Below are 16399 nucleotides of genomic sequence, written 5' to 3'. Positions count from 1 at the left end.
TTTGAGACAGAGTTTCACTCTTGTTGCCCAGGCTGGAATGCAATGGTGTCATCTCAGCTCACCGCAACCTCCGCCTCCCAGGTTCAAGAGATTCTCCTGCTTCAGCCTCCCAAGTAGCTGGGATTACAGGCATGCGCCACCATGCTTGACTAATTTTGTACAAAATAAGTTTTTAAAAATACACTTAACCTAAAGTAGTTTCAAAGGTGAGTTATTTGTGATAATTCATTCAATTTCTAATAAAAGTTTATTAATAAAACAATGAAGGAAAGATACAAACTATACCAAATCTGTAAGAATACTGAATCTGATCTATTTGCAAATAGTCAAAACTGGTTATATGAATGTTAAAGGTATTGAGATTTATTAAAATGCAAACACACCACACTATCTTATACTTATTCTGTATTTCTCCAGGATAACATACAATAATGCAATATTTAAGAAAATTACTTTGAGAAGTATTATAACATGTAATTAATATCTTCCTTTATTATTTCAAAAACAGAAGTTATTCTACTTATTTAATTTCAATAGAAGCTGAGAGTAAGGGAAAGGAAGTTTTTGAGGTTTACAAAATCTCATTTTTTTCATGTATTAAATACCACTTCAAGTGTTCCATAATATTCACATTGTTAAAAGTATTAACAATCTGTCAACAAGCATAAGAAATCAATGGCTTTCCTCCACTCTAGCAGCAAGTATAAAGAAACAAAAATGGGATTAAAATATTTAATTCACATCACTAACAAAAACCATAAAACACTTAAGAATAAATTTAATTAAAAAGGGCTAGAACCTACCTGGAAAAAAAAAATTGAGTAAGTGAAAAAATATCAAAAACATCCCATGACACTGGATAAGACAAGGTGATAAACTGTCAATTTTCAGAAACTAATACATAAATATAAATGCAATTCTGATGAGAATTCTAACAAAGACATTTGTGTGTGTGTGTGTGTGTGTGCGCGCGTAAGGTTATATGACTGAGAGTAGCTAAGAAAAGTATTAAAAAGAATTGTTTGGGATATCAAATCAAAATAGTATTAGCCTAAGAAGCAGATCAGTGGAGCAGAGTAAATAATCCAGAAACTGATTCCATTATATACATGGGAATACAGCATGTGACAAAGGTGGTCATTCAATTCAGTAGGAGGGATTATTTAATAAACAATAAACTGACTCTGTACTGGAAAGAAAAATACAATTAGTGCTCCAACCTTACACAAAAAATTCCAGATTAAAGATGGAATAAAACACAAAATATGTGTTCAAGAAAATCTGAGAGACTACTGGGAACTCAGAAGTATTTTCTTTTTTTTTTTTTTTTGGTGAGACAAAGTCTCACCCTGTCACCCAGGGTGTAGTGCAGTGGTGCGATCTCAGCTCACTGCAACCTCCGTCTCCTGGGTTCAAGCGATTCTCCTGCCTCAGCCTCCCGAGTAGCTGGGATTACAGGCACGCACCACTGCACCCGGCTTTTTTTTTTTTTTTTTTTTTTTTTTTTTTTTTAAGTAGAGACGGGGTTTTACGATGTTGGCCAGGTTGGTCTTGAACTCCTGACCTTAGGTAATCCACCTGCCTCAGCCTCCCAAAGTGCTAGGATTACAGGCGTGAGCCACCGCGCCTGGCCGGAACTCAGAAGTATTAAACATGGACATATAACGCATTTAAAATTTTAAAACTTCTGGGAAGAGCAAAAGATATCATAAAGCCTACGATCAAAAGATGCTCGAAATCACTAATAGTATAAGAACTGGAAATTATTAATATATTATTTGATTAATCAATCTCACTCCTAAAAACTTATTTCAGAATATAAGTACCAGTACATGAGAAAGAGAGAGAAAAATACACTATATATCCAGCTACCTATTTACCTAAGGAGGTTTATTGCAGAATGGTTTATAGTGGCAAAAATTATTGCAGACAAAGCAAATGGCCATCAGCTAAAGAATGGTGGAATAAAGTGTGATACACTCACACCACGGAATATTATGAAGCCATTCAAGATAATAATAGAACTATTCTAATTGTCTTGGAGGAACTTCCAAGGGTTAGCACTGAATGAGAAAAGGTGGAGGAAAGTGTGCCTGTGATTCCATTTTTGTAAAACAAACAATGATCAAACATTCCCTTACATAAACAGACAGATGTATACATATATGAGCATAGAAAAAATATGGAAGGCTACCTGCTAGGTGGTTAACATGGGTCTGGAAGGAAGGAAAAGAAGAGGGAACAAGCAAAAAAAAAAAAAAAATTAAGAGATTATAATTAAAAATAAATGTGATCACATCATATGTACTATAAGAATTTATTAATGTAAAATTATCTGTATCTGTGGCATTTTAAAAATAAGTGCTTTTAAGATAGGGACAACTGATGATTTCAAATTCAAAGAAAAGAAGCCCATGTCATACAATTCCAGAATTTCACACTTATTCCCTAAGAACATTCATAACTGGAAATGAGGGAGCAGGTGGTAATGTAACAACAGTATGTTCTTTCTTCTTTTCTTTTTTATGTTTAAAAAAAAAAAATAATGGTGTCTTTATAGGCCAAGAAAACAAGAGCTACAGTAGAAGCTTTCTTAACCAACGACTGCAACCACTGGATTAAGCAATACTCTTAATTCCCTTTGTAAAACACACTGATCAGTGTCGATGGTATTATAAATATTGTGGGTGACAGGTTATTATTTTGAATAACAGGAACTAGCTTGCTTTATGTTCACTATGCATCTACTCTTCTAAGTGCTATGCATGTATCATTCCTCACAATGACCCTGCAGAGTGCCCATTTTACGTATGAGGAAATAAAAGCACAGATGTGATCATTACTTGCCCAAGTCACAAAGCTAATAAATGTCAGAACTGGGATTCAAATGCAGATAGTTTGGTCCCAGCTTCCATGCTCTCAATATGTCTGCATAATGCCACTTCTGCTAACCATTTTAAACGTATCCTTACAGAACACCTTGAAGAATCAGGTGAATTTGTTCCCAAGACTGTTTAAGTCATCTGTACTTGTTATGGTAATTATGTGATTTAATAATGTTATACTGGCTGGGCGCGGTGGCTCATGCTTGTAATCCCAGCACTTTGGGAGGCCGAGGTGGGTGGATCACCTGAGGTTGGGAGTTCAAGACCAGCCTGACCCACATGGAGGAACCCCGTCTCTACTAAAAATATAAAATTAGCCAGGCATGGTGGTGCATGCCTGTAATCTCAGCTACTTGGGAGGCTGGAGCAGGAGAATCACTTGAACCCGGGAGGCAGAGGTTGCAGTGAGCCGAGATCCCAGCATTGCACTCCAGCCTAGGCAACAAGAGTGAAACTCCGTTTCAAAAAAAAAAAAAAAGTAACATTAAAAAAACTGTTTCCATGAAAACTAACTACCCTGATAAATCTCACTAAGGCTAAGTCATCAAAAAATACTTCTGTCAAATTAAGTGTAGGTAAGAACTATCAAAAGCTTTCAGGAAAAAAAGTAAAGATATAGTAGACATCAACCCTTATATCACTCAGAAACCCCAAATGGAATTATAGATAACGCATTATGAATACATATGCGGGGGAAAATATTAAACCATACCCAAATTTCAAGAGAGGTGAAAAACAAATTTGTTTAAGTTAACCTTTACCTACAAGAATTTTTATTTTGTGATCCTCAGTTTAATATACTTTTTAAATGACCAATAACCTGCTATTGGTCCCAATCAATTTGGATAAGAGGGCTTCCACTGTATCTTCTTTATGACAAATTTATAAGCATTTATTAAAGTAGTGGAGCAAAGTTCTGACAAATGTCAAATCTGCTTTATTGCTAAGCTATAACTGTCAAAAATCAAACTGGAAGTGATTTGATGATCCTTACCCATCTTGTGTGGGTGGGTATTCGCATTCTTGTCCTTTGGGAAATACACCATTAGGATACAGGTCACATATTGGAACTGAGGGAGGGTCTGTTTGAACTTTTGCTGTGAGATACAAATAAAGCATTAACTTCTGTAGTTAAAAATAAAATTAAGCAGTTATTAGAGTTTTCTCAGTTCTTAATGGTTGTTATATGTTCTGATTTTAAGGAAACTCCTCCTTGCTGCCACAGTTAAAAGCAGAAGACATTATATCATGCTGGCCACCTCCTCAATGATTTATTGCTGCTTGGGAAAAAGAAATTTTTAACTCCTCAGAACTCCATTATGTATTTAAACAGTATATGCCTTGGCAAAAGGCACACTTCTAATGTCTTCATCTTCACTCACTATACTAGAGATGGAACAGCATAGAGAGGTTGGCTTTCACAAATACAAACCAAAGTAGTAAGAAGTCCTATAGCAATAAAATAAAAATATAAACCTAATATATATTAATAAAATAAGAAAAACTATTATTTCAAGAGTATATAAGGTATAAAAGTTAAGAGCACACATAATCAATCACGGTTTTCTGAAATCTTAACTTTTGTCAAAGTATTTATCACTCCAACTTTATCTCATCTACAAATCTGATAAAGATGCCTTTTATATTGTGCATAAATTACATGACAAGGGACTTAAAAAGATCATTAGAGAAAAAATACACAATTTGTAATCAGAATATCAAAGTTGAAGTCTAGCCTTTACCACTTATTAGCTATGACTTGAACAAATGGCTAAATAGTACCAATCCTCAGTTTCCTTATCTACAAAATGAACGATCAGATGAAATCCTGGATAACCTTTGAAAATTATAACGTATTACATCCAAGTCATTATATAAAACTATGAATTATCTGTAATAATCTGTACTATAGTTATCATTAACATTTATAATTTTCCCACTGTATAGATGAGGAAAATGAGGGCAGTCAACTGCCCACGATTATATTATTTGGCTTGTTCCAGAAATGATTCAAGAAGTCTACCAGGATATAAAAAATAAACAAATAAGAGACATTCATAGTAAATTAGTAAAAACCAAAACAGGAAGAACATAGAATAGTACCTGAAATGAGGCCAACACAAAAACCACAAATTTGGCTCTAAGCCCTTTAGTAGCCAACATTAAAAAAAAAATTATTTGCACAGGTCACAATGGTTCTGAGATGAAACAAATTGATACTCAGAAAAAAACACAATTATCCCTGATACTAAGCAGAAAAAAAAAAAGAGTACCTCATAAAGAAATATAATGAACAGTACATTCAACAACATCCTCAGAGGAAGCAGAACAAAGGTTAATGGCATCATACTTAAACATCTATCAGAAGAATTCTGTCAAGGGCAAATATAAAACAGTCCTCTAACAACACTCCCCCCTGCTGGTCTGCCTTCGGAAGGCAGCAATTTTAGAGTATTTGGAGAAATAGGTATCTCTTTTTTTTTTTTTTTTTTAATTTAAGAAATAGGTATCTCTTAATTCATTCTCCTTTTAGTAATTTTTTTTTTAATGGAAAGAATAGGACATTATAGCCCCTGGAAGATTCCTGGAATGCAAGTATCCTGTGCTCATCAAATACAGACTCATGGGCCCTCACAGGCTACGAGAATAGTTGACATCCTCTTCTTAGAGTGGAAGGATCTAGTAACGATGGATGCCTGAATGCAAAGAAGGCTATCCCACCTCCACCTGGAGACCAGGGGAATCACTATCAAGCCCCCAAAATTCTGATTCATAAAATTTTAGCCTGAAAAATTTTAAAGAAGGCATAACCAGACATTCAGTGGTCTACAACAGCCCAAATGGCATCCAAGATTAAAACTTACATGTTGTGATTCTCAACCCAACCTTTCTTCCTCAATACTACAAAATCTCCTTTCAGTCTCCTTATTTTCAGGCCCCTGATGATGTTTGGTTGTGGCACTTACAGAAACTCAAAACAAGCAGGATATTTTATACAAATCTGATAGTACAATATAAAAGTTATTATTAATAATAAAGTCTCACCATATGCACACATCTTAAATAACAGGACTCCTCATTAAATACTCATCAAGAATCTCATAATTTAAAAGCTGGAAGGTAAATTACAAACGACGTTTACCCTACCACCACCATGGCACCACTTCGGCCATTCTCGACAGAATTATTCTTTAAATTATGCAAGTTTTAAATCATAAAATTTTTAGAAACTCATCCCTAACTTGCAGTAAAATGCAACCAATTCATACTGACATCCCCTAGCTAACAGCTAAAGAAAATAAAGGACTGTTAAACCAAAGTTATTTTCTAAATAATTATTAGTTTCACTAAATTCTGCTTCTATTAAGCCTAAGTTTATTTCCCTAACATATATCAGGACCTTAAGCAACTTCAAACCTACTCTTCAAACCTGTCAGTGAATAACCACTTCTTTTTTTTTTTTTTTTTTTTTATTTGAGATTGTGCAGTGGCACAATCTCAGCTTACTGCAATCTCTGTCTCTTGGGTTCCAGCAATTCTCCTGCCTCAGCCTCCCAAGTAGCTGGGATCACAGGTGTGAGCCACTGCACCTGGCAGAATAACCACTTCTAATACATCAATTAACATTAACTTAAGACACTAACGTCCTCTCTTCTTCTTCTTCTTTTTCTTCTTCTTTCCAGTTGCTCCATCTCCATCACCATCTCCATCTAAGAAAAGACATTTCAAGTACATGTTCACTTAAACCTCATAAGCAGAGGGACAAAGCAAGTACAAGGAGACAAAGCAAGTACAAGGAGACAAGTATTTGTTCTATTCAATAAATGAATAAACATTAGTTTATTTTATCTTGTTTACATTTACTCTTTCACTGAAATAAGAAATAGGAAGCAGCTACCAGGTGTGGTGGCACATGCCTATAGTCCCAGCTACTAGGGAAGCTGAGGTGGGAGGATCACTTGAGCCAAGGAGTTGGAATCCAGCTTGGGCAACATAGTGAGACTCCAACTCTAAAAAATTTAGAAACAGGAAGCAGCAGTTTAGCAAAGTGGGAGGTAACGTGATCTAGGACTTAAGTGGGTTGAACCATATGAAAATGCCAATACTTGACCATTTTTGGTCAAAAGTGCCATTTCTTTTTTTCTTTTCTTTTTTTTTTTTTGGAGACAGGGTGTAGCTCTGTTGCCCAGGCTGGAGTGCAATGGCGCAATCTCAGCTCACTGCAACCTCCGCCTCCCAGGTTTGAGTGATTCTCGCGTCTCAGCCTCCACCTCCCAAGTATCTGGGATTACAGATGCATGCCACCACGCCCAGCTAATTTTTTGTATTTTTTTTTAGTAGAGATGGAGTTTCGCCATGTTGACCAGGCTGGTCTCAAACTCCTGACATCAAGTGATTTGCCAGCCTTGGCCTCCCAAGTCCTGGGATTACAGGCGTGAGCCACCATACCCAGCCTCAAAATCACCATTTCTTATGTTCAGTCTTATGAAATTATCAGAAACCTAGCAGGCAGAAAAGAACAGCAGAAATAGAAATATTAGGCTAGGTAAAGTGGTTCACACCTGTAATCCTAGCACTTTGGGAGGCCGAGGCAGGTGGATCACTTGAGCCCAGGAGTTTGAGGCCAGTCTGGAGAACATGGTGAAACCCTGTCTCTACTAAAAGTACAAAAAATTATCCAGGTGTGGTGGTATGCGCCCATAGTCCCAGTTACTTGGAAAGCTGAGATGTGGGAGGATCACCTGAGCCAGGGAAGTCAAGGCTGCAATGAGCTGAGATCGAGCCACAGCACGTCAGCCTGGGTGATGGGAGGGAGATCTTGTATCCTAACAACAACAAACCCAAAACACAAATATTGCTGACTTATTCATTATGGATTTTTAGATTCAAAAGCCTAACAAAAGGCACACAAAAAATTATAATCTAATTCACATATCGTGCACTATAACGTTAACAGTAACCTTCTTCATCCCATTAAATGTTTGTTGGGCTCTTAAGTGCCAGGCAATAGGGACAGAAAAGTAAGATAGTTTCTGTTCTGGAGAAACAACGGTTTTTTCCAGACTAAAACTGGTTATGAATCTTGAAATATTTGTTTTAGGCTGTGACTAGTGTATGTAGCACAATCTAAAACAAATACTTGAAGATACATAACCAATTTTAAACATATACTAAAAATCTTTCCATCTGTGTGACCTTTGGCAAGTTATTTAGCCTCTCTCTACCCTGGTTTCTTCAACTTTAAAATGGAACAAAAAGGTCCTTCTTTGATACTTTCATCCTTTTGAGGCTAATTACCTTATTCAATGTCCAATGTCTGTATTCAGTACAGAAATACAGCCACCATTTATAGAACTTTGTGCCAGGATGGCAGCAGAGCCAGGATCTGAGTATTAATCTATATATGTTTATAGTTCCAACCATTATACCATGTTGAAATTTGTGCTTTTACATGTGTTTTCTTCACAGTATCCCAGCATATTCTTCATAGGCAGAGAGGGTTGGTTTTTTTGGTTTTTCTTGGACAGGGTCTCAGTCTGTTGCCCAAGCTGGAGTGCAGTGGCAGGATCACAGCTCACTGCAGCCTCAATCTCCCAGACTCAGGAAATCCTCCCACCTCAGCCTCTTGAATAGCTGAGACTACAGGCACGCACCACTATACCCGGTTAATGTTTTTTAATCTTTTGCAGAGACAAGGTCTCATTAAGTTGCCCAGACTGGTCTTGAATCGCATCTCAGCCTCCCAAAGTGCTGGGATTATAGGCATGAGCCACCGGGCCTGGCCAGCAGAGGCTGCTTATGTTTATTTGTGTTACTACTATGCCCAAATCAATTGATATCTGTTGAATGACAACTAGAAATCCATATTTTAAAAAAAAAAAAAAGAGTCTCAAGCTTTTAAGCTCTGCCTTGCATTATCTAGAAACATTAATTCTAAATGAACCATAGACCTAAACATAACAGCTAAAAATATATAAAACTTCTTGGAGAGAACACAGAACTTCTTTGTGACCTTAGAGACAGCAATGACTTAACTTTTTAGACAGGACACAAAAAGCACTACCCATAAATTTAAAAAACAGATAGATTGGACTTTATCAAAATTAAAACTGTCCTATAAGCAATACCATTAACCAGGTGATTAGCCATCCCATAGAAATATCTGTAAAACATATTATCTGATAAAGAACTTGCATCCAGAATATACAATGAACTATTACAATTCAATAGGATGACAAATAACCCAATAAAACATGGACAAAAGATGTGAACAAACACTTTACCAAAGATAAAGGAAAAAGCAAATAAAAACATGAAAAGATGCTCAATATCATTAGGGAAGTGCATATTAAAACCACAATGACAAAGCACTACATACCCATTATCAAAGACTAAAATTTTAAAACAGACAAATACCAAGTCCTTACAAGGATACGAACAACCTGAAAGTCTCAACCATTGCTGAGAGGAATGCAAAACAGCACAACCACTTTGGAAACCAGACAGCTTCTTATGAGTTTAAACACATACTTACCATATGACAGGCAACCCAGTCCTATTTACCCAAGAGAAATGAAAACATATCTACACATAGACCCATATGCAAATGTTCATAGTAACTTCGTTCGCAATAGACCAAAACTGTAAACACCCTAAATACTGTTCAATGTAAAAGGGTAAAACATATTAGGAATACTACTCACAATAAAAAGGAATGTGCTATTGATAAATGCACAACTCGATGACTGTCAAAAGTACTATGCTAAGTAAAACAAGCCAAACACAAAAAACTACATACCGAATAATTCCATTTATAGGATACTCCAGGAAAGGCCAAAACTAGGGTCAGAAAACGTATCAGGGATTGCCAAGGGTTAGGTATAGTGCAAGAGAACCGACTATAAGAGACACAACTTTTTTCTGGAGATGGAAATGTTAAATGGAAATGGTCTGTATCTTAGGTTGTGGTAGTAGTTACACAATTGCATACTTTGTCAAAACTCACCAAACTACACACTTAAAAAGGGTGACTATTGGGGCCAGGTATAGGGGCTCACGCCTGTAATCCCAGCACTTTGGGAAGCTGAGGCGGGCGGATCACTTGCGGCCAGGAGTTCGAGACCAGCCTGGCCAACATGGTGAAACCCTGTCTCTACTAAAAATGCAAAAATTAGCCGGGAGTGGTGGCGGGCACCTGTAATCCCAGCTACTCGGGAGGCTGAGGCAGGAGAATCACTGGAACCCGGAAGGCAGAGGTTGCAGTGAGCTGAGATCGTGCCACTGCACTGCAGCCTGGACAACAGAGTGAGACTCCATCCCAAAAAAAAAAAAAAAAAAAGAGTGGTGACTATTATTTTAGGGAAATTATATGTTAATGAGCCTGACTCAAAATGTATTGAATGAATTACCTCCAGCACATTGTCAGATGCCCACAGGATCAACTTTTTATACCAATACCCCAGTTTCCAATTCAGCACATCTAAAATTAAACTTAGTACCCTCTTCTTTGCCTGCAAACCTCTCCCCCAATGTCTAACTGGCTCTTTCCCAACTTCACTATTTCAGTCAACAGCACCAACATTCTGTCACCCAAGTTCAAACTCCCAGATTCCACTAATGCCTTACTCCTGCTCCCAGAATGCAAGTCTCCAAGTCTTTTGAATTCTGCTTCCACACTACTGTTCACTGGATCCTTCCTCTCCATGCCTATTTATGACTACCAGTTTACATCTTCATTACCATATGCCTAGGCTATTTCTAAGAGGCCTCCAAAATGATCTCCTCCTTGCCTTTCCTACATACTTCCTCTCCTCTAAACAACCCTGTATATAGATAAAGCCTAAATTATTATTTCATAACATTCCTTTTTTGTTAAGAGACAGGGTCTTACTATGTTACCCATGTTGGAGTGCAGTGGCCAGTCACAGGTGTTTTCGCAGCATATTGAAGCCCCCTGGACTCAAAGATCCTCCCATCCCAGCCTCCCAAGTAGCTGGGATTATAGGCACCAGCCACTGTGCTTGGCTCACAACATTTCTTAAAAATCCTCTAAGGCTCCCTCAATCAATCACCTCATATGGCAAGCTTGTATTACCACAATGCTTCAAATGCTTTCTCAGCATTACCCCAACCCAAAATAGTTTCTTTTGTTTGGTTTTACTCAAGTTCTATTCCTTCCAATGAGCCTTTCCTTCAGCATTCAGCCCACACTTATACCACCAAATTTCAATAAATTTTATTACAGGTACCCAAATACCTTTTCACATCTAGGTTTTGTTTGTCTACCACATCCTTAGTTTTCTTTATTTTTTCTTATTTTTTGAGACAGAGTTTCACTCTTGTTGCCCAGGCTGAAGTGCAATGGCACAATCTCCACTGACAGCAACCTCCTCCTCCTGGGTTCAAGCAATTTTCCTGCCTCAGCCTCCCGAGTAGCTGGGATTACAGGCACCTGCCACCACACCTGGCTAATTTTTTGTATTTTTAGTAGAGACGGGGTTTCACCATGTTGGTAAGGCTGGTTTTGAACTCCTGACCTCAGGTGATCCACCCACCTCAGCCTCCCAAAGTGCTGGGATTACAGGCGAGAGCTAATACACCCAGTCTAGTTTTCCATTAGGAGAAAGATCTTGAAACACTAGCTTTCCATTCCCTCAAAGACCTAACAACAGGTAAGTAATATTGACTGACTCTGATTACCGAAATAACTACAAATATTCCTAAAATCTTCTTTAATACATTGAAGATTTCCAACCTGATGGGCAACTTTGTAGAGATGTAACAGAACAAGATACACTTCAAGATTAGCACTGTGATTTTTTTTGGTGGCGGGGGGACGGGTGTAGAAATGGGGTCTCACTATGTTGCCCAGGCTTGTCTGGATTACAGGCATAAGCCACCACACCCAGCCAGTATTTTCTAACTAGCCTGACAGGCCCAGGAAGCATTATGATATCGTATACACAGTGGGTCTATAGCAACCTATTATATTGCCTTGAATTTACAAAACATTTTCTTGTGAAGAGCTCAAAATAAGTTCATAATCTAAAGCATAAGCCAATGTAGAACGGAGGTTTAAGGAAAAGGAAAAGCTAATAATTCCCTTGAATCTTGGCACTTTTTTCCACCAAATGTTCACTATAAGCTTCTTGAAGGCAGAGAACATATCACTCTAAAGGAAAACAACTACTCTACATTACCCTGACACAATAATTACAGCCCCAATTAATGGTTAAAGACCTAACCCCAGGCTGGTGGTGCTTGAGGTGGAGCAGATGTTCTCAGTAGTAGGCACCTACAAATAAAAAGAATGGGGAAGCCCCATTTTTCCTCTGCCAAAAGAGGCTAGAAAAAAGTTCTCCTGCCTGTCTCTTCCTCCACTGTTTTACTAATAACATCAATTAGCAGTTGCTGTCTTAAAAAAAAATCTTATTGTACCCAAACACCCAGAAGGAGCTAGGATCAAGGAATTTATAATAAAACTTAGTGCACTCCTATATATCCTCTGAGAATGAAAAGAGTTAATTTTGGTATAGAGAATAAAAGGAACAGGCCGGACACGGTAGCTCAAGCCTGTAATCCCAGCACCTTGGGAGGCTGAGATGGGCAGATTACTTGAGGTCAGGAGTTCAAGACCAACCTGGCAAAACCCCATTTCTACTAAAGATACAAAAAAATTAGTCAGGCATGGTGGCAGGCGCCTGTAATCCCAGCTACTCGGGAGGCTGAGGCGGGAGAATTGCTTGAGCTCGGGAGGTCGCAGTGATCCGAGATCACGCCACTGCACTCCAGCCTGTGTGACAGAGCAAGACTCGGTCTCAAAAAGAAAAAAAAAAAAGAGAGAGAGTAAAAGGAATAAATGTGCAGGCACTAGGTTTGAAATTCTGGCTCTATTCTACACATATTAGCTGTGTCACTTTGGGTAAATCATGTAACTACCACTTCCCTATCTGTAAAATGAGATGGCTGGGTAAAGCCATGAGGGGCTGGGTAAAGTCAAAATAAATAGGAAAAGACAGTTCATTACTAAAAAACAAAATGAATATCTAAGCACAAGTAGGTTACTTTGCTTGGTTTTGTGAGGTTAAAATGTGAATGTATGTGAAAATAACCTAGGAAAGTATCTAGTACATAGTAGTTCTTCAGTATTAGTTAAATAAACAACCCCTCAATCTTATTAATACTCACTACTTTGCCTTCTACCAAGTATATTTTTAAAATCTGAGATCTGTCCTATCTGAACAGCTAATTAACACATTGAACTTTTTCAAGACTTGCTAATAAATACCTTTTCCTTTTTAATCTGTGACATTAATTGAGGCTTTAACAAGTGAAATGTCAGAGAAAAGACTATACGGGTAAATAAATTTTGATTAAGGAATATCACATTTTCTAGCTTTTCTTTCTTTCTTTTTTTTTGAGACAGTCTCATTCTGTTGGCCAGGCTGGAGTGCAGTGGTGCAATCTCAGCTCACTGCAACCTCCATCTCCCGGGCTCAAGCAATTCTCCTGCCTCAGCTTCCCAAGTAGCTGGGATTACAGGTGTGTGCCACCACACTCAGCTAAATTTTTTTTTGTCTTTTTAGAAGAGACAGGGTTTCACCATGTTGGCCAGGCTGGTCTCGAACTACTGACCTTACGTAATCCACCCGCGTTGACCTCCCATAGGGCTGGGATTACAGGTGTGAGCCACCACACCCGGCTACATTTCTAGCTTTTCTAACCACAAAGATCAATTTAACCATTTACCTTCATCATCTTCATCTCTTTCTTTATCTTCCAATGCTGATCTTTCCAACTGTCTTGCTACTTCATCCACTGAGGCTCCTGATTCTTTATCAGGTTCCTGTTCCCCTGCTGATCAAAATAAAATAGCAGAAATCAAATCTAATACAGACACTTTTCCACTAGAATATGCTCTAATGATCTTGGAAAACTTACAAATCCTTTCCTCAGGAAACAAAAACAGAAACATTGTGAACATAACAGAATTCGTTTAATGACAGAAAAATCTTCCATACCTACACAGTACTGTCCATTCATTAATCTACTCAACAAAATATCCATCACACACACTAGCAGCTAAAAGATAAACAAAAGCGTGAACTGGTCTCTATCCTCAAGTAGTTTAACTTGTAATAGCGGTCAGCAATTTAGACTCAACAAATACTTAAACACCAGATAGGTAATAAATGCTGAAGGCCTTAGGAAGAAGATTCATGTGCAACACCCCGGAGCAGCCTGGTTTCATGAAGAAAGATATCACGATGGGCTGGGTAAAGTCAAAATAAATAGGCAAAGATAGTCCCCATTACTAAAAAAGTAAAACGCTCAAATATCTAAGCACAAGACCAGGCCCCTGCTCTGGAAGTGATTATAACCTACCTATACGAGCAATATGTTACATGTATTAATAGTGTCAGGTAGCACGAAATGAAATGACATTCTGGCTACTGGAGAAAATTCATATTAAGAAATACAACTGTTAAAAATACATTAGGATCAGTCAGCTTAACACCTTACAAGACAAACAGCAGTGTTTGAATTTCACTCGAAATCCAGGAACAGCCACCAGAGTAACAAATTTTGCTCTGGAAGAGTTCCAGCAACGCTACAATTCTCCTTCCCTTCCCATCTAATCAAAATTTCAGAAAGATGAAGATTAGCTCTCTTCGACCTCTCTCAATTCCATCTTAATCGCTTCTGACTTCTCCATTTTACTGTTTCTCTGGCGATTTTAATTAGAAACAAATAAAAATAATTTTTCTTAAGGTGAAGGAGCTTGTGCAGCAAAAACACAGACTTCTCAAACCATATAAGTTCCTAGCTCATAATATCCAACTGTAAACTCTCAGCAGTTCTCCTTGCCTTACCAGTGGATTTAGAGGTTAAGACCTGAGAAGTTCCATTCTAAGCCACAGAATATCCTATCTGCACTGCCTGCAAGTGGCATCATAATTCAGGTCTAAAGGCCCTAAAGCTTGGCGATGCTATGAGATTAGGCAGGTGAAAATTCGTATCACCACCACAAATTCTGCAATTAATGACATGAGCGCGCGGGCAAACACACATGTACACACACCCCAAAAGTGCAGGCTGCAACAACAACCCCAACGTGAACCAGGATAGTGGGGGGAGGTGTGCTTTCCATTACATTTGCCCACCCCACCCCCACCCCCACCCCCAAAGAAAATAAGTCCTAGCTTGCTCCAGCAAACCAGCAAAGACGCGGCAATACGGGTCAGAATCGGATTTTTGAGGCGGCGGCCAAATAGCGCGAAAGATGGTAGGGCTGTGCTTGTGCACAATCTCAAGACCGTGCCACGATGTGCGTGGGAGCTGAGTTCTGGTAATACAGGGGCTCGGGCCCAGCGACCCCAAAGGTACCACACGCCAATCTCAGGCACTCTTTTCTCCCCCACCAGCCCTCTAGTCCCACAGGAGGAGATGACACCTCTTCTCAGACTGGGAATCTATAGCCCGGCTTTGCCACCCTGTCAGGCCCAAGAATCAGTCTAGTCGGGGCTCCGGGGCCCCGGTCCCGGCCACCTCAACGGGCCTGAGCCAAACCGTTCAGTCGTTCCCGGAGGGGACTAGGAAAACATAAAACTCTTTTTACCTGCAGAAGCCCCTTTGCTCTTCTTCTTCTTTCGTCTTTTTTTCTTGGCTGCTTCCTCAGCCGTAGAGGCAGCTCCTTCTTCCCTGTCGTCTGGATCCAGGTCGCCATTCAGGTGGCTCCCGGAGGCCGCTACCTCCTCCACACCCGCCATGTTGCCCGAGAGAGCGCGAGGGAATGAGACAGAGCGGCGAGGGCCCGATCCTTCTCCACCCGCCTACACCAGCCACGCCGGAAGCTGCTCTCGATGGTAGGGACGCAGGGAATGCTGGGACGGCGGAGGACTCAGCTGAGGGTGTCGGGCTAGCTTTGGGCCGGGCGTGCCTGAGTCTCGGCTTGGAGCCCCGCCTGGCTGGAGTCGACTAGGGCCAGACCCGACTGCTTCGTCCGGTGCCTCGGGCATTCCCGAAGCAAATCGGCATGCGCAGGGTGAAGTTTAAAGGGGAAGTTGAGCTCTAAAGTCAGCTGGAGATACCTGTGGAGAGGGGCAACCCGCCGTAGCAAGCGGCGTCTCTGCTGGAACGGAAATATTTTATATTTGCGTTTTTCTAAATCACACAGGCAGTGGGGAAACGGGCTAAGAAATGTGTTCACTTGTACACATTTCTATTGTCATAACTCCTCATATCTCTTAAATCTAAGAGATTTAATCAAATCTGCATTGACATTCACAATCACAGCTCTCCGCGAGGCTCTGTAGGCACTGGAGAGAATTTTGGAAGCTGGAGTTCCGTATTAGTTTCTTGTACTACTCAACCCCGGACGGTTCAAGATGGGAACCCGTCACACTCCGCTCACTTTCCAATTCAGGACAAGAATGACAGGTTCTAACACACGGGGACACGGTCTGTCTCATTAATGCAAAAGATCACACTCCGTTTTCTCTATTTCCGGTCAC

The 16399-nt window shown here is 39.4% G+C and overlaps 1 protein-coding gene across 2 annotated transcripts in view; it reads right to left on the bottom strand.

Moving 5' to 3' along the window:
- The window catches only part of METAP2 (methionyl aminopeptidase 2), a 40189-nt gene extending 24243 nt beyond the window's left edge, over nucleotides 1-15946 (bottom strand). Inside the window, exons 1-4 of one of the 2 annotated variants that reach the window (XM_054441949.2) lie at nucleotides 15505-15946; nucleotides 13635-13742; nucleotides 6530-6595; nucleotides 3880-3982 (exon numbers count right to left, since the gene is read on the bottom strand). In XM_054441949.2, the coding sequence (XP_054297924.1) occupies nucleotides 3880-3982; nucleotides 6530-6595; nucleotides 13635-13742; nucleotides 15505-15655 (428 nt within the window). In that variant the 5' untranslated portion in view covers nucleotides 15656-15946. The remainder of the gene's footprint in view (nucleotides 1-3879; nucleotides 3983-6529; nucleotides 6596-13634; nucleotides 13743-15504) is intronic. The other variant, XM_054441951.2, reaches the window with a different exon arrangement.
- Between the last annotated feature and the right edge of the window lie 453 nt (nucleotides 15947-16399).

Source organism: Pongo pygmaeus, chromosome 10, assembly GCF_028885625.2.
Source record: "Pongo pygmaeus isolate AG05252 chromosome 10, NHGRI_mPonPyg2-v2.0_pri, whole genome shotgun sequence".
NCBI lineage: Eukaryota > Metazoa > Chordata > Mammalia > Primates > Hominidae > Pongo > Pongo pygmaeus.
Note: the sequence above shows the minus strand (reverse complement) of the source record. Positions and strands in the feature narration are given on the sequence as shown.